We start from the raw sequence: 23039 nt of genomic DNA, 5'->3' as shown, positions 1-23039 counted from the left end.
AGCTGGTTTGGTGGTGCTGAATTCTCTTAGCTTTTGCTTGTCTATAAAGCTTTTGATTTCTCTGTCAAATCTGAATGAGATCCTTGCCGGGCAGAGTACTCTTGGTTGTAGGTTTTTCCCTCTCAGCACTTCAAATATATTGACGCCATCCCACAGTGACTTTTCTCCAGGAGGAAATCGGCTTTGGCAGTACTTTCATGCCCAGTGTGGAAACCAAAACAGAGGGATTGGACTGTAAGCTGCTGCCTCTTCTGTTTTTTTCAGGGCATATTTTTTCCTACTTCTTGAGAGCCGTGTTCAGTGAGCGTGCACAGCTCTATACCCAGCTCCTAGTTCCTGAGTCTGTCCCTTAGCAGGAACTCAGTCATGTTGGCTGGCTGGACAGACGGACAGATGGACGTTGGTGGAAGGTCTTGTCTACACAAAGCTGGCAGAAACACACAGGTCTGCCCACTAGGGACCACATTCTTTCTACAAACCACATTGTACTCTCAGTGGTAAGGGCAGAAAATGGGTACACGGGGGACTGGGAAGATGGCAGAATGGCCGACTAGTTTTTGAGCATCTACTAGGCATTGGGTATCTAATAGAGTTTATCTTTTTCATTTAGCCCATGAACTTTTACAACAAAGACAAAAATTAGAAAAACTGGGGGTGGGCACCCAGCCAGCCTGTGGGCACACAGGCAGGTAGCAGAAGAGCTGGGCTCCTAAACCAGTTCTGTCTGACTCCAGGCCCCAGCTCACCTCCTGCCTACCAGGAAATGCTGCTGGTGTGACACTAGTCAACACAGAAGCCTATATTTTCACTCCTTTGAGTTCAGTCTCGCAGTTGATAGGACACCACCAGGGTAAAAACCAGAGACCCGCAGCCCAAGTCAGGACAAGAATAATTTAAAGAGTTGACGGAATGCTGCTCCCAAGGGTGGGATCCATACCTTTCCCACACTCACAAAAAACCAAAGACCCAGACTGTGAATGTAAAGGATTAAAAATCACCGCTAACTGGTTTTGACTTGCCTCATGCCCCAGCATTTGTTCTGTAGTTTTATCCTCCTCAACAAAATACAGTCAGGGGCAAAATACACAATACACAGACAGTTTCCGCTCTTCAGAGCCTATGAGCCTAATCACAATGGTTCACTTCACCCCAAAAGAAGATGTTTTACCAAAATGGGGTGAATAAAGGCTGGAGAGGCAGACTGGGATACTCAATTTTTGTTTTCGATTTGATTTTTGCCCTTTCTGCAAACTCAAGGGTGATATCTAAACACTGTTGCAATAGCAGTGGTCACGAGCACTTCCAGAGCAAATGTCACAGTTAAAAACATGCCTGTGCAGCCTGAGGGCTTCGGGTGACAGGAAGAAGCCATACTCTGTGTCATGCATCACTTGTCATTCCAGCTCATGCACTTGGCAGAGCCAAAATAAACCCAGAAACCACTAGGCTGCATCTGGGGTAAGATGCCCACACTTGACCCACAATACAACACAACAACACGTGTTATGTTGGCTCTGAGATCCACAGAACTACTGTCCCCATCACCATCCATGTGGGGCACCCCTGCAAAGCCCCAAGTCACAACTGAACCCAGGCACAACCAGAATCCAGGCACAAAGCTGCCCTCCCAGTGCTGCCTGGTCATGAACATGCCCAGACCATCAAAGGAAGACCCTGGGGCTTTCACAAAAGGCAGGGAGCTCTGTGTCAACACCATGGTGAGGGCGTAGTCCACTGGAACAAGGACAGACCACTGGTCCCCATCTGAATCCTCTTCCAGGGTCCCAGGCACCTCATCCTCCAGACCCAGGTATTGGCCAGGAGGATCCTGCTCACCTTGGTAGGAGACAACCACATCAGCAAGCAGGTTCTCACCCGCCCAACCTCATTCCTCCTCGGCCCATTCCTGCCCCAGGCATACCTGCTGATCAGAGAAAGATGGGCCCACTCTCAGCCCCATGGCTGGGTCCCCATTGTCTCATTCCTTCCCCCTGGGCACAGTCACCCGATCAGGGTGGCATGTCTCTTGGATTTCAGGGCTCCCAACAGCTGGCTTTCTGGCGTCAAGGGTCAAAAATGTCCCCTTACTGGGTCAGCAGCTTTCCCTGCAGCAAATCTCCTGGGCTTGAAGGCTTGCTTCAAACTTAGTCTCCTTATGACCTAATCGGGGGGTCACCATGCTCCTCAAGGAGCTCACACCCATGTGGTTCATTTTAACAGTGAACATTGTTCATTTTGAAGTGAACCCCTCCCCCTTCCTCCTTTCCACCCCAACATCCCTCAGACACGTCATCACTCTACACAGTGGTTAAGGCCTAGGGCTCCAAGGTCAGAGAGGTCTGTGTTCACATACCAGCTCTGCCAGTTAGGAGATGTCTGGCATTGGCAATTCCCTTCTTTGTGCCTGTTTCCTAATCCACAAAGGAAGGTACTGCCTAGTTCATACCCTCTAGCTCAGGGGGTTGCTCTGACGCCTAGTGAGCCCATTTGAACGGACTACTCTGCAGAATGCTTTACACCAGGGGGGCTCGCTCCTCTTCTGCAAGCCTGGCTCTCCCACCCCGCACACTCTCCCACAGCAATGGCGACAGGCAGGGGAGGAGAGGCCACTGGGACAAACAAGACGTGCTTGGTTGACTGATGGCAGCCGCACAAACACCGCCCCTGGCTCTCCTCCTCATCCTTCTCTGCTCCTTCTCTCTGCCCTTTCTCATCTCTCAGCCCCCTGGCCTCTGCCCTCTCACATCCACGCTGTCCCGACCCTCCCCCGCTGTCCTTGGACGTCCACATTGCATCGGCTCCCCGCCCCCTTTCAGATGATGTGACCTCTCCCCCACCAGCCTGCATAGCGTGTTCGGGGCACCTTCCTCAGCGCTGCTCTGACCACGCGGTCCTGCTCAAGGACCCTCAAGGAGCCAGCCCTCTCCCAGGGAGGACCACATCCACACCCCTCAGCCTGCTGTTCTTAGCTTTCTTCACCTCCCGTCCCATCTCCATCTGCTTCCCTGGATGTCCCCGGACTGGATGATTCACAAGTCCAACCTTTCATTGTCTGGTCTCAACCTTTATCCCAGCAGATTCATTGCTTGCAAAGGTCTCCCTCCTTGAGTCTTTTAGAGCCCATCTCACCCTCAGTTCCTTCACTGAGTTTTCCTTGGTCATGCTAGTGAGGCTTGATCTCCTTGCCCTAACTCCTCTAATCCTTTGGTTTTCAACCTTATTTGTGACACTAGTCTGGTGCCTGGTAAACACAACAGGAGTTTACTCGATAAATGGGTACCGAATGAACGGGCTGCAGTTAACTGGCATGTCAGGAAAACATCACTTCCCTTCCAGATTAGCCATGAGCCCAGACCTGGGGAAAGATGTGGTTGGAAATTTAAATCTAGACAAGACTCTCAGAGAAAGTATGCTATTTAAAAAAACATCGTTGGGGGTTGTTTTAAAATCGACACCACATGAAAGATAAATTTGGGTTCAATCTAGATTTCCACACACCAGGTTTGCTCAAAGCTGATCAATCCCTATGAGCAACCTTAAGCACACAGCAGGATGCCACTCTCACAAGGGTGTTTTTACGTGATGGGTGACCACATACAGGTGTGTATCTATACATGTCTATATACACCAGCAATGATCTTAATGATCTAAAGATTAATCAGACGCTAAGTGTCACAGAGTACAACAGTTGAGGAAAACTTAGCTACATAGACAAATGTATGAAAATATTACTACATAAAGGGTCATTTAAGTCCATGCAGAATTTATGGGCACTAAAACGTGCTACAATTATAGTATGTCTAATTTCCATCCCATACAAAACGCGCCCACCCTCTCCTGGGGCTGCGAGTCTGGACACTGGTACCTCAGGCGTGGCCATCGGGGCCACCAGCAGGGAGGCCACCACTACAACCTGTCTCCCAGGACCACGTCCACGTGGGAATTATACACAGCGCTCGCAAGTGACTTCAACACTCACGGCCCATCCCTACACCCTGCTGTGCACATTTAAACACCACGAAGTGGTGCTGCTAGGCAAGTCTGCACTCTCACTACATAGTTCTGCTCCTATTAATACCTCTCTCTCCTCTTGGCCAGTGCCAAGTAAACTTAGACGTGTGTTTACACCTCAGTGAAAACACTACACCTCAGTGATTGAAGAATAACTAATTTGGGTAAAATGATGCACAAAGGTTCCAGGATCCCCAGTGTGGGTCTCCGTTAGAGTGAAGGCACGTGGCAGGAAAGCCAACTTTGGATGTGGAGGAGGCTCAGAGGGCGGTCCTGGGTCTGAGTCTTGGATGCCCCAGAAAGAAGCAAGGAGAGCGAGGTGGCTGCTGGGTACTGAAACACTGAACTTGAACAACAGTTTAATCATGAGGACAAGCTCCCAGCCACCCAGGACCACCAGGCAGCGTCTAGGAACACACCACATTCAGCAATCACGTGCACGCAAAGCCTGCTCACATGACTGTATTTTTGAAATTCCCAAATCCAACCCCTTGCCTTCTTCTAAAAAGGCCAACTCAGGATTAAGGAGGCAGCAGACCTTCAGGAACAAAAACAGTCCCACTGACTTGGGGGCAAATCGCCCATGAAAGAGGTTTATGGATTTAAAAGGCTAGGCTTAGGCTCCTAAGAACTTGGGAAGCAGGGTCACAGCTGGTTGACTCTAGACTTTCTTAGAGTCCCTCCCCAATCACAGGGTTTGTCTTCAAATCTGTGATTGTGCTGGGGGCTTATATAACCTCAGCACTCTTGGATTTCCTCAGTCCTTCGGGGGAAAGAGGTTAGGAAAAGGCAAGAAGAGCACTAGTGAAATCAGGACAGCCTGTAATCACTGCTTCCCAGGGAAGGTAAGAATAGTGATCACGGCTGATCCATTGTGCTCGCCACGCCACAGTTACTGGCCTAGGCACTATTAAGCGCTATACATATACACACACTCTTTTAATCCCTATTTTAAAATGGAGAAAACTGGCCTTTAAGTAGCTTGCCCAGGGTCATAGAACAGCAAGTGTTCTATGCTGGGCTTCAAGTTCAGGCCACGGGTACTAGAGTTTGAACCATTAACCATTTGGCTGAATGCTCAGGTCTTGGCTGTTATTCAAACTAGAAGGAAGGAAACTAATACATAATGAGCACCTACTGTGTGCTAGGCAGTTGCTAAATGATTTTTCACATTATTTCATTTAATCCCTTCCAACAACCCCCTAAAGTTGTCAGGATTATCTCTGGTTTGGTTTTTACAGATGAGAAAACTGTAACTTGCCCAAGTTCACCCAGCTTCTAATGGCAGAACTGAGATTCAAGCCCATGGCAATCAGACTCCAAACCCCTTGATGAAACAGGTGAACTTCACGGAAGTAACTGCCTCAGAGACCTGACAATATCTCCAGTCTTACACACTCGATTCTGTCATTCAATTGCCCGCCGTTTGTCTAGCTATTGGAGGAAGTGACCATGAGAGTTGTCTCCGGCTATAGTCTGTTTTGTTGACCACTTAGTTGCACCCTATGGGGTTTCTTGTTCTTATGCAATGCTGACGTTTCGTTGTTTTCCATGTAGGGTGTTTGTTGTCTCCCCAGCTATATTTTAGCACCGTGAGGACAGGGACATTGACTAACATTCCTTGTGTGACCCCTCCCTCCCCCCGCACGCAGTACAATGCTAAGAACAGAGATGCGGATCAGGAAATATCTTCTGAATAAAGAGAAGACTTTTAGAACTGTGCAGCTCAAAAGTAACTCAAGTATTTCCAGTTTCTTCTACAGCAAAGAAGCTGGGCACAGTAGCAACTTGCTGCTTTCAGTCATCAACTCAAGAGGCTCCTGGTGCACACATGCCTCCTTTTAAGGGTAGGTGTTCCTCCTGGAATTGTCCTTGTGGCAACATCTGCAAAGGCTCAGTCCTGGTCTAGGTGAGACCATATGCCAAGGTTCCTCTGCTCCCCTTTCCCCAAGCACCCACCTCACTGCCGGCTTCTCCACCCAAAGGTCCCTCTCACGACAGAGCTGACAGTCAATGACCATAGGCTCCTAGAACTTCCCCAGTGACTCAGCCAGGGAAGAGGAAAGATGAGGGGAATCTTTCCAATCACCAGGCCAGCAAAGAGGCAGATGCAGACCATACTTTCTCCAACTTTTGGAGAAACTGACAAGCTCCAAGCAGATGCTTTGGCACTTCCACCAACTCCCAACCAGATGCCAGCCCGCAGCAGCCAACAGATGAACCCAAATGTCTTGTGTGGTGTTGCTGCGCTCAACCTTACCATCCCTGCCTGGTGACAGATGGTGAAACAGCCCAAAGCAGAAGAACTGTTTCTTTTGTCTGATATGTCACGAGCTGTCATTCCTAAAAGTAATTCATGTGACAAAACATGTTTCTAATCCTCCCAAGTTTTCTTCTGAGTCTGGTTGGGCTTTCTTGGTGACAGCTCTCCCCTTCCAACTTTCAGAGGTGAAACTGAGACCAGGGGGTTTACTCACAGGCAGGCACTGGAAGAGTGATTTCTTAAAGGGCTGCCACAAGCCAGACCCACTCCAGGGTGCCCATCCAGAAACAGGCTGGGCTCTAAGTAGATTTTTCCAAAGAGCCAACTTCATAAGGCAACTACCCTTGCCTCATTATCCCAGAGGGATCTGCAAAGAAAAAGAAATCTAAACCTTGCACCAGGAAAGCTATTAATCACCCATATCTACCACCACCCCAAGAAAGCAACGCCATCAGCTCTCACCCTGGGATTCAGGGAGTTAATCAGGACCTACATACATGAGGTCATCTCCCCTCCTACTTGGCCTGACATTTCCACCACTAGTCACTCCATAAGTAATGCCTTACAGTCTAATCCCTCTTCTCTTAAGTGTGAACTCAGGAACTTTTCTATTCACTACTGCATCCTCAGAGCTCAGAATGTGGGTTGGCACAGAGTGGATATTCAATAAATATTTGTTCAAACAATAAATAAAGGCTGTGGTGCACTGTCTCAAAGAAACCATAGCTCCCAAGAACTGACATAAAGGTCAGAGTGCTTGGCCCTATAAATGGAGAGTATAGCCCTTAATCTGAGGTTGTACCTCATGAGATAGACAGCCAAGGGGATGAGAGCCTTCGTTCACTGACTCTCATTTGTCACATTACCTGCTGTCAACTGGGGAGACACCTGGAGGCTGGCCAGAGTGGATGCAATCCAGGACAAGCAGAATTCAAAGAGAAACAAAGACTGGATGGCCAGGGGCCTGTGTGGTTTACTCACAAGCGACAGAGATCTGGCCCACCGTGGGGGCACCCTCATAAAGGACTTGGATTTTTGTGGAGTACCATGAGAATACAGGGCCAGCATTCTTGGGCAAATAATGGGATCCCCTCTTCCCTAAGGAGAGACAGAAGAATTCCGGAGTGAGAAAAGTCAATTATCACAGTCACAAGGGCTGTCTGAGCCCCACCAGTCCCCACTTGATACCATGGATCGGTGCCACTTGCTAAATGTAAGGGGCCTGGGAGAAAATGTGGTAACATCAGGACACCAGGCCCTTAGGAGAAGACTTCTTACTCGCGGGACCCATCTCCTGACGGTAGAGACTAAGTCAGTTCTGTGCTCTGCCACCACTGCCATTTCCTACACTGAAGAGAGGAGCCATCCAAGGCGCACAGAGATTGAAAAGCAAAAGGCCCTTCTTGGCATCAAAAGGAATTAGAATGGTCCACAGGACCTTAGGAGCTGCATCATGGCTGAAGTCAAAAGGACCAAATCAGCAGGTATGCTCCAGAAACCAGGAGCTCTGGGAGAGGCTCCTACAGCCAGAATGACCGGAACTTTTTCTGAAATGAATAGCTGACTCTAAAGCCAAGAATGGTGAGCCCCGTAAACCGGGGGTATGGCCCCCTAATCCAAGGTGGCTCTTTACCAGATGGACAGGACCTGATTTATGTACAGGAAGCCCTTTTACTCTCTGAGTGTCACGAGGCAAGTCCAGAGTCCTTTTTTCTTTTTTTTTAAGGGCACGTAAAAGCCTACATTTGCACAAAATTTCAGTTTTCAAGGCACCTGCACATCCAGCACATAAACTGAGCCTCAAAACCATCCAGTGAGGTGAAGAGCCAGATGCCCATAGCACAGGAGAGGCACAGAGCCTGGGAGGGGACCGTCCTTTTCTCCATTTTGTAACTGAGTTGGCTCAACTTGCCAAAGTCACAGAGGTGATCAGCAGTGAGGTAACATCGGGACTTCTGATGGTCCCATTCGCAGCCCTGCTCTCTTCCCACAGAGGCTTGCTGAGCCACGACAAGGCACCAAGCAGCCACGTAGCCCAGGAAGACATGGTCTGAGACCCAAGATGAACCAGGGTCTGATGGGGTCCTTTGCAATGGGTGTTTGTTATGTAACTGAGAAATGCATCTGGGTCATCATACAATGGCTAACAGTTACTCTGTACCTCTTATCAAAGTTCTTTCTGGACAGTGAGTCAGAGGCAGTGCAATGAGTGGAGAGAACATCAATGTCTCTGGGAATCTCTCAACAAACTTACAGTGGTGATCTGGGCCCTGCGGACACAACTTCCTACCCCCCACAGTAGCCTTGAGAGAACCAAACATTCCCAAGGAGGGCTCTCCTTACTCCACAAATAAAGCAAAACATTGTCAAGATGCCTGTCCCAAGGCCAGAGGCCGAGAATGTCTCTTGGTGGCCCGGTCTTCCCAGGCCTTACCCTCCCAAGTCAGCCAGCCCCAAAGAGGGAGGAGCTCTACCACCTGCAGCTCTTCCTGAGGACCTGCTTCCAAGGCCATAGAGTTGAGGAAGCAGGTGGAGGGGATTTTCTCAGGAGGCCCACTTACACATAAAAGGTGAAAAAGATTAGTAAGAGGGTTGGATCAAGCTGTACTCTTCCCCCACCCACCACCCCCATCCTCCCGAGGCCACAGCTGACATGTTATTCGATGGCAATCACAGAACATGCTCTGGAATCTTCCTTCAGCAATGAGAAGACCATTCCCCAAAGTGTAAAACCAGAACACCAGTCGTCCATCTTTCCATTCACATGTTCTCAGTCCCCACCAAGTGCCAGGCATGTGGCTTCTTCCGGCCTGTGTTCTATGAGCAAGGTCTTTAGGGGGGTGACCTATTTCTAGAAGGGTGGTGATGTCAGCCCCAACCTAACTCATCAGCAGAGACTGGACAGGCAAGTCTGCTTAAGTTCCTGACCTATGGTGTCAGGGAGGAGGATCTGTCAGCAAATATTCCTGGGACAGCAGCTGCGATGAAAGAAAGGCCCAGAATCCAGAGATACCAGAAGGAATGCTGCAGAACCTGAGTTTGGCAGGGAGGGAGAAGACGGATGTGCATTCAGTGAATGTCTGCAGAGACTCATCTGGTTCAGGAGCTTTCACAACTCCTTCGACTTGAGTGGCCACCCTGTGAGGCTGGCTTCCGTATTACAGATAGGTAAGCTGATGCCCAAAGAGAGCAGGTGTCTAGCCAGAGGCCCCAAATACAGGGGTCAGCAGAGCCGGGTCAGGGTCCCGTGGCTCCCACACCAGGAGCTCTCCAACTTCAGGGCGCATCACAACCCCTGAGCTCCATCCCGGACAGGCTAATTCCTTGGATCTGCCCCAGTGCCCAGGAATCTGCATTTCTAACAAACACCCCCGGTGGTGCTGGTGGTTCATGGAGCACACTTAGAAACAATTGACCTCCACTGCCCCAAGGACAGAAATCAAGAGCTAATTCTCAGCTGCTGGCTTCCCTCGGCGTCCCAGGCAGGGACAGATGGTGGGACCGGTGTGTGTTCCTGCCTAGCTCCTCGGTAGAGAAGCAACCGGCCTCTGAGTTCATTGAGTGGCTCCACAAACATGTCCAGCCCCAAACAGGAAGCTGAGGACAAAGGTCTGAGGAGGCGAGGACTGCTCAAAGGGCAGTCACCACCCCCAACAAACAGCCCATTGCGACGGACCCTGCTTTAACGCCAAGACTCAGGGCGGCTCACTTCCTATATTTCTGAGTTGATGGGCACAGCAAATGGCCCTGAGCGCAGACAGCTGCTTCCAGAGCCAGCATGGGAGACCCAGCCATGCCAACACCGCAACGTGGAGCAGAAATCAGGAATTTCCAGGGGAGAGGAAAAGGAAAAAAAAACAAAAAGGAAGAAAAATAACCTCCAACCTTGCTCCAGCTTCCGTGCCCCCTCCCTTCTGGAGCCGGCAGGGTTGTCTAGTCAAAAGGGATCTCCTGGAACTGAAAAGGGCTTGTGTTCACCTCCTCTCTAGAGAAAGAATCGGATGGGAGCCAAAGCAAACACCACTCCACTCGTGGTTGCGAGGCACACTGTCTAATCCCGAGAAGTTGGTAAGCAAGTGAAAGCCAGCCCTACCTCCCATCCCCCTCCTGCAAACACACATGGTGTTGGTGTTCTCTGCCCTTATGCTGGGGCAAGACCTCATCTTGAACTGTGTGGGGCTCAGAGGCCAAGCTACAGTTTTTGCAAAGCCTAAAAAATGAGAGATGCCTGGAATAAGGTGGGGAGGCAGAAGAGCCAGGATGGGCTGCCAGAACCTGCAGGATACCTCCGACCTCTGAATGACTCAGCAAAGACAAAGGCCTCCGTCCTGAAGAACAGAGAGAAAGGAGATGCTCCCTTGGGTTAAGTTTGGGATGGTGCTAGACAGAAGTCAGGAGACAGAGAAGAAAGAAGAGGAAACACCCGCTTTCACCTTAGCCCTATAGTTCTTCGTCATCCCTGATGGGGATCAAACCAATTCGCATGGGGCTGTTTGATGTTGGGGGTTGGGGGAGGTGAAGGCAACGGAAGGACATCCTGTTAACAGCATTGTTGGATAAAGATCAAGAATCAGGCAGTCGAAAACAGCTGGGTCCACCTGATAAGCCTGGGCATCCCACTTCCTTCAGTAGAGTCTTAGGTTTGTAAGACTAAGGTCTGATGTGTGGGGATGAGAACTGGCCCAGTACCTATGTCATCCCTAACACCCCAAAATCTTCACCACAGACAACCGGTCTCATCAGCCACATACTGGGAAGATAACACCATCTCCTGGCACCAGCACAGCTCTTAGTTTGAGTAGCTCTCAAGAGGAACAAGTCCCCATCAAGATACTGCCTGCAAACTTCCAGAAAGGCCCACCTTCCCCTATTCACCCAACTCCTGGTCACTTCGCTTGTTGAGAATCGGCTCATAACCATCACCTCCTCAGGGAATCAGTCCCGCTGGCTCCCCACTACACTCACTCTGGGGTGTGTCCTCCCACACGCTGTGACCCCTCAATGTCCTGTGCACATGTACCCTTAAGCCTGCCACACAGTGGTATTGGGAGCATTTAAGTGTTGGCCTCTCCTTCTAGATCAGTGGCCAATTACCTTTACTGATGATATAGTAGTGACAGCACCTGTTCTTCATTTAGCAGACAAACTCTGCTGGCTAAGTGCCCTCCACTTACTGTCTCATTTACTCCCCTCCTCCACTATTGTAGGAGCCAATATTATCTCCATCTTACAAAAGAAGAAGCCAAAAGTTAGAAAAGTTAAGGGTCTTGTCCAAGGGTACACAGCAGAGCTAAAGATGTGTTCTCAACCACCCTGGGTCCAGCAGAGTTCAAGGCACCCCGTAAGGACTGAATAGCTTTTTCCACTGAAGGAGTAAGATTGAGTCACGTCAGGAAGACAATCCAGGCATGAGAGTCCCTTTCTGCAACCACCTGAGCTCTCAGCTAACTGAGTGGTCACCTTAATTCCTTTCAGGAAAGGAATACCTGTTTATTAATTTGTCCATCCATTTTTAAGCGCCTGTTATGCCCAGAGCCTTGACATATGGGAGAGATGTATTAGTCAAGGTTCCAGTCCTTTGACAAGTTTCCCATTTAGTAAGAAGAGGAGGTGGAGGAAGAGGGGAAGAGGACAGGAGAAAAGTTACGGAAGAGGGGGAAACACAAACCGTAGAAAACAAAAGGCCAGTATCCACAGAAACTCAGCAAGCACACAGAAGGGCAAGGACCGCTTTCCTCCAGCACAGAGACTGAGGAGATGACGGCAGGGGTGAGCAGTTACCCAGGTACCCAGCCAGAGGGAACACCTCCCAAGCAGTGTATCTTTTCGTTTTTGATGCCAGTGGTAAAATATATATATATATATATATATATATATATATATATATATATATATATATATATATATATATATATAATATATATATATATATATCATAACATTTACTATTTTAATCATTTTTAGCTGTACAGTTCAGTGGCATTAAGTACATTCACATCATTGTGCAACCATCACCTCCATCCATCTCCAGAACTTTTTTCATCTTCCCAAACTGAAACTCTGTACCCATTCAACACTAACTCCTCGTTCCCTCCTCCCCCAGGCCCCCAACCACCATTATACCTTTTGTCTCTATGAATTTGATTACTCAAGATTATCTGTGGTATAATAAAAATATATTTGGTCTTCACTTCTGGTTCCTGGCACAGAGCTCTAAACCCTGGGCATTTCCTGAGTGATAGGACTGTCCTTTGTTACACATAAGGATCCTGTTTCCAAGGACTGTCCTTTGTTATTCATAAGGATCCTGTTTCCATCACACCTGAGTTTAGGCTATGAGGTGACTTAGAGTGGGACCCCTCCAGAGCCTCAGGATGGAGGTGGTTTCCAGAAGACCAAGTGATTAAAGTTTGGGAACTTTCAGCCCCACCCTCCCCCCACCCCTGAGAAGCAAAAGGGAACTGGAAATTGAGCTCTAGAAAAACTCTTGAACAAGGAAATTTGGTGAGCTTACAGGCTGGTGAACACATCACATCAAAGTGCTAGGAGGGTGGCCCACAGAGGCTCTGGCATCTCCTCCATTTGGCTGTTCCTGACTTGTAGCCTTTATAATAAACCAGGAAAAACAGTTAGTGCTTACCTGAGTTCCCTGAGCCATTCTAGCAAATTACAGAACCTGAGTAGGGCTCGTGGGAACCCCCAACTTATAGTTAGTAAGGCAGAAGTCTGGGTGGCCCCCAGGGCTTGCAAATGGAGACAGTCTTACGGGACTGAGCTCTTAACTTGTGGGGTCTGCACTAACTCATTAGTGTCAAGAGTTGAACTGAATTGAATCGTAGGACAGCCAGTTGGTGTTAGAGAATTGAAGAATTGATTGGTGTCAGAAAAAAAGACAGCTCAATACCTCACATAGGTAGAATTACAGAGTATCTGTTTTTTGTGACTACCTTATGTCACTCAGCATAATGCCTTCAAGGTTCAGCCATGTGTAGCACGTGTCAGAATTTCCTTTCAAGAATGAATAATATTCTATCATATGTATATTTCATATTTTAACAATCATCCATAGATGAACACTTGGGATCCTTCCACCTTTCAGCTATTGTGAAGAATGATGCTATAAACATGGGTGTACAAATATCTGTTCAAGTTCCTGCTTTCAGTTCTCTTGGGTAACTACCCAGAAGTAGAAATGCTAAATCATATAGTAATTCTATTTTTAATTTTTTTGAGGAAATGCCATACTGTCTTCCATGTGACTGCACCATTTTACGTTCCCATCGGCAATGCACAAGGGTTCCAATTTCTCCACATTCTTGCCGACATTTCTTACATTTTTCTTTTTCTTTTTTCTTATTGATAACTGTCTTAAGAGGTATGAAGTGGCATCTCATTGTAGTTTTGATTTGCATTTCCCTAATGTTGAGCTTCTTTTCATGTGCCTATTGACCGTCTATGTATCTTTTTTGGGGGAGAAATGTCTATTCAAGTCCTTGGCTCATGTTTCAATTGGGTTGTGTTTTTGTTGTTGTTCAGCTGCAGGAATTCTTTATATAGTCTGGCGCTTAACCCCATATCAGATATATGATTTGCAAATATTTTCTCCCATTCCATGGACTGCCTTTTCACTCTATTGATAGTGTCCTCTGATGCACAAAAGCTTTTAATTTAGATGTAGTCCAATTATTTGCTGTTGTTGTTGCTGACGCTTTTAGTATCACATCCAAGAAATCACTGCCATCACTGCCAAATCCATTATCATGAAGCTTTTTCCTTATGTTTTCTTCCAAGAGTTTTGTAGTTTTTCCCAATACCATCTGTTGAAGAGACTGGTGATAATTATGTGTCCATGTAGGTTCATCAATTGTAACCAATGCACCACTCTGGTGGGGGTGTTGAAAATGGGGGAGACTACACCAGGAGGGGGTGAAGGGAGTATGTAAGAAATCTCTGTACCTTCCTCTTAATTTTGCTGTGAACCTAAAACTGCTCTAAAAAATAAAGTGTATTTTTTTAAAAAGGCTGTCCTTTTCCTCTTGAATGGTCTTGTCACCCTCGTTAAAAACCATTTGACCATATATATGTGAGGGTTTATTTCTGGACTCTATTCCTTTGGTCTCTCTGTTTGTCTTTATGCTAAAACCACACTGTCATGATTACTGTAGCTTTGTTATTAGTTTTGATATCAAGAAGTGTCAGACCTCCAACTTTGTGATTCTTTTCCAAAATTGTTTTGGCTATTCAGCATCCCTTAAACTTCCACATGAATTTTAGGATGCATTTTTCTTCATCTGTGAAAAACATCATCAGGATTTTGATAGTGATTGCACTGAATTTATAGACTGCTTTGTGTAGTATTGACATCTTAACAATATTAGGTCTTCCAATCCATGAACACAGATGTTTTACCATTTATTTGTGACTTCTTTAATTTCTTTCAGTAACATTTTATAGTTTTCAGCATACAGGTCTTTCACCTCCTTGGTTAAACTGATTCCTAAGTATTTTTTTGGATGCTACTGTAAATGGAATTATTTCCTTAATTTTCTTTGTGGATTTTTCATTGTTAGTGTATAAAAACACAGTTGGTTTAAAACGTTGCAAATTTGGTCTGCTTCGCGTTCTCAGGTTTGCAGAAAGGAACTGGTACTGGGAGGCACAGCAGTTGGATGGGGTCAGGGCAAGGGTGAGCAAAATGGCCATGAAACTTTCTACCATTCTGAATGTGGTTTTTTCTTGGTTGGTCGTTTACTTGGTTGCTGTAGATCTTTGACTGATTTCCAAAACTCCCATAGGGAAGATATTTTAGCCAGTTTCTAGTTTATTTAATGTTTCTGTGGGGGAACAAGGGTCTGGAGCTTCCTGGTCCACCATCTACTGATGTCACTCTCCGAGGCTTTAGGCTTAACCTCCAAGTGGTGTATCTTCAAGGAGAGAATCAAGAAGCCAGACTGGTCAGAGCAGAGACAAGGCTGGGAGGGAACAAGAGACAGGCTGGATGGGAAGGACGAGGGAGGAGGGGTCCTGCATGCTAAACTGAACACTCAGACTCGATTCCACGGAATTGTCAGGCCCTGAAGAATGCCTGCCAAGGCAACACGGCCAAGACAGAAGTCAGGCCAGGCCAGCCAGAGCCTCTTCTCATGTAGTGCACTGAGTTGAAGGTCAAAGAAACAGAAGGATTAGGAGCTTCTGCTATGGTTCCACCTCACAGGCCTTCAGGGCTGCCCTTACCCAGACCCCCAGGGCCCTGAGTCTATTTTCAGAACCTTAAGTGAATCAGAATTACGAGCCCCATCCCAAGCCCATCCTCTCCCCTCAATCTGGAGAGTGAGTGGCTGAGCTCCCAGCTGCATCCACCTGGGAACTGGACCCATCACACAGCAGCACAAAACACACCAGCCCTGACAAGAACCTGGCTCCAAGCAGGAGGGCGCCTTCCCTCAGCACGCTGCTCCTCTCTCCTAGAGATTTCAAGTCTGCTCATGAGCCTCACCTGGGAAGCCAGGTAAAAACACAGGCGCCTGGGCCCCTCCCCTAGAGAGGCTGATTAGGAAGTCCAGGTGAAGGCCCAGGCATCTGTGTTTTGTCCTGACCCCAGAGGTGAGGCAAATGGTCACTATTTGGGGGAGCACTGGTCTAGCTTCCTTCCCAGAGTCGCCAGACTCTGAGCTCATCCACCTGCCCGCATCTTTGGTGAGGGCTTTGCGATGAAGGACAAACCAGAACTGGAATTCGGTTCCACTTTACCTTCCCCAGAAGTTTCAAACTAGAAGTTTTATCTGACCCACAATTTTAAAACATGGAAAATAATAATAATAAAATAAAATTTTGAGTTTTATCAGCATTTTAAAAAACAGGAGCTTTCCTGGTGGCGCAGTGGTTGAGAATCTGCCTGCCAATGCAGGGGACACGGGTTCGACCCCTGGTCTGGGAAGATCTCACATGCCGCGGAGCAACTGGGCCCGTGAGCCACAACTACTGAGCCTGCGCATCTGGAGCCTGTGCCCCGCAACAAGAGAGGCCGCGATAGTGACAGGCCCGCGCACCACGATTAAGAGTGGCCCCCGCTCGCCGCAACTGGAGAAAGCCCTCGCACAGAAACGAAGACCCAACACAGCTAAAAATAAATAAATAAAATAAATAATTAAATAATTTTTTAAAAAATTCAATGTTGTAAAAATAAATAAAAAACAGATTTCATAAGCCAGACACGAAGACAAATATTGCATGATTTTGGTTATATGCGGTACCTAGAATAGGCAAATTAATAGAGATAGAAAGTAGACTAGAGGTTACAGGGGAGGAGTTACGGTTTAATGGGCACAGAGTTGTTGGGGGTGATAAAAGTGTTTGGGGTATAGATACAGGTAATTCTTACACAACATTGTGAAACTATTTAATGCCATTGAATTGTACACTTATGAATGGTTAAAATTATAAATATGTCTATTTTACCACAGTTAAAAAAACCGACTTCACATAAAAATCTGGATTTCTGGTTTCTCTTTAAAGAAAAAACAAATGAGATGATCTGACAACGCTGGTCATGCTGTGTATGTGAACAGTTGGCAGAGGCTGAAGCAGCTGCCACCTCCAGCTGGGTCACGTGCTCTTACGATGCTGTGACCCCTCCACACTCCAATGTCACTTTTCCTTTGTCACACTTTCTACGACCTGGCTGCCCCTATGAGCATTTGAGGGTTGGTCTTGGCTCTACCCCTTCTCATTTCAGTCTCCACTAACCTTGCTCTGCTCTCCCAGCCCCTGCCTGGTCCTCTCTTCCAGTCAGAAGGGGAGGCCAGCAAGTGGTCAGCCCCATGGGCAGGTGCTTCATGTGCCTTGACAATGACCACAAATGAAAGCACAGAAGAGCTTGCCTTCACCTCCCCAGATGTCACTCAGCTTGAAAGTTTCTCTGACATTGCAACAGCCAGATTGATAAGCCTGGACTTTAACACACCCAAGTGCCCAGGAGTCTGGAACAAGATGAGGCTGACCATTCACCTCATGACCTGGACTCTTGAGTCAGCCTCTGGACCACCCAGCCTTGCTGGGTGACAGAGGATCAGCCAGTCCAGCAAACACAACCTCCTCAAGACTGGACTCACTTTCTTAGAGTCCATCTTTGTCTGCTAGAACCTGATTTCCAAATGCTTGAAATATGATGGGGTTCAGGACACAATACCCCCAAATTTGGTACCTTGGCATAGTGAATATTTTAAGCTGAAGCAATTTGAGAGAATTGAAAAGCAGGAAGGTCACTCTGACCTCCTCCCCCTCCTTCCCCGAAACAAGCCTTAAAACCCTCCTGTGGGCGATGCCCTCCTGGTACACAGAGGAAGGGAGCATCCTTGTCTCTCAAGACCCTTGTCTCTGAAGATAAAGGGGCACTGCCTCCAAGAATCCTGACAAACAGGCTTTGCTCAGTGGCCCCCCCGGTTCTACAGACCTCAGACTCCTTAACCTGTCACATTCCTCCACCACTGTCTGCTCTCCAGCAAATCTGGCATAGAAGTGCACAAGTCTAACTCTTCCTTCATTTCCTTACAAAGACTCCCGTGTCACCTAATACTTATATGAAATAATTACAGATGATTTTCTCTTATTAATCTGACTTCGTCAATTTAATCTTTAGCTGGGGACTCTAAGACAGTCAAGGAAAACCTTTTCCTCCCCTACAATTAGCACCATCGTTCCAGACATGGTGGGAAATGTTGCTAGTCTGTAAGCGTAAAATACATGCCAACTTCCAAAGACTCACCATAGGAAAAGAATGTGAACCAGCTTGTTAGTAATTTTATTATATTGATTACCTGTTGAAATACTATTCTGGATATATTGAGTAAAACCGAATATAGTCCTAAAACTAATTTCACTTGTTCTTTTTACTTTGGTAAAAAATTTACATTTTACCTGTTTCTCATGTGGCTACTAGAAAATTTAGTCATATATGTGGTTTGCATTTGTGGCTTTCATTATATTTCTATCGGACAGATAGACCGTGGCCACTGCAGGACTGATTCTTTAAGGTTACTGTATTTTTTTTTTTCTTTTTTTTGGCCGTGCCGCGCAGCTTGCGGGATCTTAGTTCCCCAGCCAGGGCCTGAACCCAGGCCACGGCAGTGAAAGCTCAGAGTCCTAACCACTGGACCGCCAGGGAATTCCCAGGTGACTGTATTTTCTTTTCCTCGAAAAGCAAACTGATTCTCTCTAGACTTTTTCTGGGTGGCGCTGTGCTATGACCCGCCCAAGGGTCCCGGAGGAACTCCCTTCTGGTCTCAGGGCTGGAGGCTCTTCGTCGGGGCTGGGGCTGCCTTGAAGATCTCTTCCCGCTCCCACATCTCCCTTGCCCTGTGCCACCAAGCCGTCACCAGACTCTCTCACGAGGCTCTCTTCCCAGCCTTGCTCAATAACCATATGTCCACATCACTCAAAACCCCAGATGGTTTTCCCTGGAAACAATGGAACCAGTGTTGTGAACACTGCCGGGCTGCTACCACCTGTGTGAGGGTCACAGGGAAGTGCCCCAGCTGCAGTCCAAGACTCCCTGCCCTCTCTCACGCCAGCTCAGGATCCACTGGTTTCTTCTCCCCAGAGCCTGGAGCCCCACCTTCCTGAGGCTGAGAGAGGGAGAACCAGCCCCTCAGCAACCAGCCTGTGGGGAGGCACTGCTAATGCCTGGAACTTCAAAACAGAAGGCAGGTGCTAGCTCTCAAATTCTAGAGAAACTGCTGGACACTTTATCACCACCGACAAGCCACAACCCTTGAGACACAGGGCCAACACTTGAAACTCAGAATCCTGCCTTTTTTTTTTTTTTTTTTTAATATACGCTTTGTCCACCTGAAGACTCAATAACGGCCCACTGACAGGGGCTCTGGGGCTGGAGCTGGCTTCAAACGTCCTTTCTACCACTCAGCACCAGTAGGACCCTGGATAAGGTTGTTCCATTTATCTGGGTCTCAAGTTCCTCACCTATAACAACAGGGACAACCCCACCCACCTCAAAGTTTAAAAAAATTAAATAATGCATGAAAAAGTGCCTTGCACATAATAGGTGTGTGATAGATATTAGCTTCCTTCCCCTTCAGTCTTCCCATAGCAATGACACGGAGAAGATACTTAAAAAACCTCGCGGAGAACTGAAAACAAATCCTCTGTACTCTCATCTGGTTGCTTCTTGTGCGTGTGCTTTTTAAAATCTGAATGTTGGTGCCTGATACAATTTAAGAGGGTGGTAGCAGAACTCTGCGAAGCAGGGATTCTCTTTGCAGCCCTAGCACAGCGTCTGGCAAGGCAGGTGCTGGGCAAATGCTTGTTGAGTGAAGGAATGAGTGTTGGATTTAGGCCAGCAGGGACTGGTGCCTCGTGGAGCCTATCAGAGAAGCACTAGAAGAGAGGGGTCAGAATTACCATGAAACAGGGGTTTGGCTGATCAGTGTGAAGTCTGCGGCCACAAAGAGTTACTCTCCGGAAAGATGCTTCCAATCTGTTTAGACAGCTTTGTGGAGCCTTTTTTTTTTTTTTTTAACTGCAAAGCTCAAGGTGTTCTGTTAATATTTCTCCTCCATTCGGCCATGCTTTCCTCAGACAGAAAGGTTAAAACATATGCCAAGAACCAAACACAGTCACAACTACGTGAGGAAGCATAAACAATTCAGCTTTTCATATTTCTTTTTTTTTTTTAACTTAGCACAGTGGGTTAAGCCTAAAAGAACACACTAAATTGATGGCTCTGTGATACAAATATATGCTGTCAGGGTGTTTTTAAATGTAAAATTCTTGGCATTTTCTGACCTTGGTGGGGAGTGGGCATGGGCAATGAGTAACTATTCTTACTAAATTTTAAAGATATATTTGGTTTTAAGTTCCTTTACAGCTGTGTGCAGAGGGGTGTGAAAACCAATTCGTTTTTGCTCCATGGTGAACAAAAAAAAGTGTTGGGTTCTCTGATCTCACCAGGCCACCTGAGGGCCCGGTTAGCTCTTCTGCCCTCCCCAAACAATGGGTTTGGGATTGCAGTGACCCTGTCTGAATCCTGTTGGGGCTGCGAATAGGGAGATTTAACCCTCTGGAAGCTTGAAAAGTCCTGGGCATCTCTCCCCAGCTTTACCCTCCTATAAAGAAAACATCCAATAATGTCAAACCTGCCAGCAAAGCTGCAATGGAGATGTTCAAATTCACAGTCACATCACCTTCGAGAAGAGGGGCTTGGTAAATGTCACCCTTAATACCTATTTTTTAATTGCCTTGAACAAAAAGATCCAACTTGTTTCATCCCCAGACTTCAAATCCATTCAATCTTCTTAACATTCAAACCCACAGGTTAAAGAAAACTGGGTAAAGAATTTTATGTTGCTTGTTTGTGCTGAAGAAGGCCTGTCTGTTGCTTTCACTGATTGCTTACACTATTACCCAAGTGGCAGGCCTTACTGGCCTGAAAAAATTTAGCTCAAGTTACCTTTTTGGTGGTAAAGATGAACAGAATGGAAATTTACCTTTAGAGAAGTTTGAAAATTTCTGACCCAAATAAGAACTTCCTAAATGAAAGCTTAAATATTCTAAATGTAATGAACAGGTAAGAGAAAACAAGCCTACAAGAACTAAGGGTTACTGGTCATTTGTTAAATGCATAGCCACAAATGCATGTGCTTGGGAAGAAGTGAGACGCCAGGCAGTGGTCCAGATAAAGAAGGGCCCCGTAAATAGTTGCTTCAGCCTTTCAGAGACAGCAATCAGACTCACGACATGCCCACCTTTCTGGGTCATATCCACACTGAGATGCAAAGAATTTGAGATTCTCCTTCCCAAAAGAAGGAAAGACAAAGGATTAAGGTATGAGCTTTCTAGGTCTTTCCAAGGTTTCTAGGCCATGAAAATTCAAAGCAAGAATTCGACTCCATCCTGCTGCCCTTGGCTCTAAACCCCAGGGAAGGAGGTTGGCACAAAGCATTGTTCCCACTGTCCTGGCTTCAGCTGTGTATAAAGAAGGTGAGAGCAGCGCCAACGCCACCAGGGCCCCGCTCTGCCTTTCCATGTGGTGCAGGAGATGCTGTGCTCTAGGAAAGCTGGTTGGACAGGAAAAAAGCACCTGCCAACTTCTGATGACACAGAATAGTCTGACGCCCAGGGACTGCTCCCCGGGAAAGAACAGCTTTCCTGTCCAAGCTGGTGAAGTAAGTTCAGGAATGAGATCATAAAAACACCATGTGTTCCAGAAGCACCCTTTCTGCTGGTGGAGGAGAAACTGTGAATGACAGCAAAGGCCCCTCCTTCTGTTTCCCCACTTCTCTTACACAGTCACCCAGTCACAATCACTCACTCACACTATCAGTCACACCCAGCCACAGTCACCCAGAGTCACAAACACACTGAAGTCAGAAAACTACGGTCTCCACACAGGGAGGTGTGCGGTACAATCAACACACTCAGTCCCACAGTGAACACCACCCACTCGCTACCCACCTGATTGCCAAAGACAGCTACCGAGCAGGCTGTTGACACCTCATTAGCCCCGAACCAGACAGAAGCAATGCGGGAGGGCATGCCCAGGATGAAGACCTGGGCCACAGAGCAGACGACCTGGCCCAGCAGGGTGACTGGGAAGAGATGCGGCTTCAGGCTGCCCAGCTTCACCCAGGCCCCCAGGCAGTTCAGAGCGGAGCCGGTGAGGGCGATGGTGCGCAGGCCGAACTTCTCCAGGAGCCAGGCCACGGGCAGGAGCAGAGGAATGTAGGTCAGCATGTAGCACATGGACAGCCAGTCGATGGCAAAGGCACTGACCCCGTAGAAGTTCATGAAGATGTTATTGATGGAGCTGTACTGGATCCATTGGAAGGCGTTGCACATGGAGTAGCAGCTAAACACCAGGACCACGGCCCATCGGCGCTTGCTCACCTTGATCACGCCAAGGTCCTCCGGGCCCGAGCTACTGGGATGGGCCGAGCCACTGGGCTGAGCCAACGTACTGGGGTGGGCCGAACTACTGCGGTGCGCTGAGACACTGGGGTGGATGGAGACGCTTGGACGGGCTGAGACGCTGGGATGGGCTGAGAGGCTGGGGTTCTCCCCGAGGGCGGAAGTCTGCGAAGCGGAGCCATCGCGCTCTTGCTGGTTAGGCTCTTCATTCACCATGACCACAGCCTCTCCTGCAGCCCTAGACAGGTGCTGAGGACTCTAGTCGACTTAAGGGGCAGTGGCGTCGTCTGGTCACCTAAAGCTGACGTAGCACTTACCCGGCCAGCCCGGAAGGAATAAATGGAGTCCCCAGCCTGCGTAAAAGCCGCGAGTGGGGCTCTTTGGCTCACCCCCAAGCTTCTGCTCTCACCTTTCCTTGGCGTCCTCTGTCCCTGATTGCTGTCCCCCAGCTGCAGACGCCTCAGCCTGGTCCTGGCCCCCGGTGCCTTGAGTCCTGCCGAAGCGCCTGTCGACGTTCACCCTCTCCGTCCTGGAAAGAGTTCTCTCCGGGCGCAGCCACTCCGCCGGACTCTGGTCGCTCCCGGGCGGACTGGCGGCCTCGCCCCCTCCGACGCACGTGACCGCCCCGCCCCCGCCCCGCGCGGCTTCCCCACCCACGACCCACCCGCTCGCCCCCGCCCCCTGCCCCTCCCGCCTTCGCCAGCCGCTGGCCCGGCTATACAGTGGTTTCGCCACCGCCTGAGGGCGCATTCCTCCCCCACGCCCCGGGCACCATGGAAACGGCCGGGTTAACCCGCACCCGGGTACTGCCCCTCAAATTCATTTGTCCCCTCCCGGCGGACTC

At 48.2% G+C, this 23039-nt stretch overlaps 1 protein-coding gene across 4 annotated transcripts in view; it reads right to left on the bottom strand.

Annotated features, from left to right (window-relative positions):
- FLVCR2 (FLVCR heme transporter 2) overlaps positions 1 to 22763 on the bottom strand; it is a 65616-nt gene extending 42853 nt beyond the window's left edge. For all 4 annotated transcript variants that reach the window (XR_009007569.1, XM_007184486.2, XM_007184488.2 and 1 more), the window contains exon 1: positions 21743 to 22763. Coding sequence is in view for 3 of the 4 variants with exons in the window: in XM_007184486.2 (XP_007184548.1) it covers positions 21743 to 22411 (669 nt within the window). In the remaining variant the exon portion in view is untranslated. The remainder of the gene's footprint in view (positions 1 to 21742) is intronic.
- Positions 22764 to 23039: the final 276 nt, after the last annotated feature.

This window comes from Balaenoptera acutorostrata, chromosome 3, assembly GCF_949987535.1.
Source record: "Balaenoptera acutorostrata chromosome 3, mBalAcu1.1, whole genome shotgun sequence".
NCBI classification, from domain to species: Eukaryota; Metazoa; Chordata; class Mammalia; order Artiodactyla; family Balaenopteridae; genus Balaenoptera; species Balaenoptera acutorostrata.
This window is presented reverse-complemented; position numbering and strand designations above follow the sequence as displayed.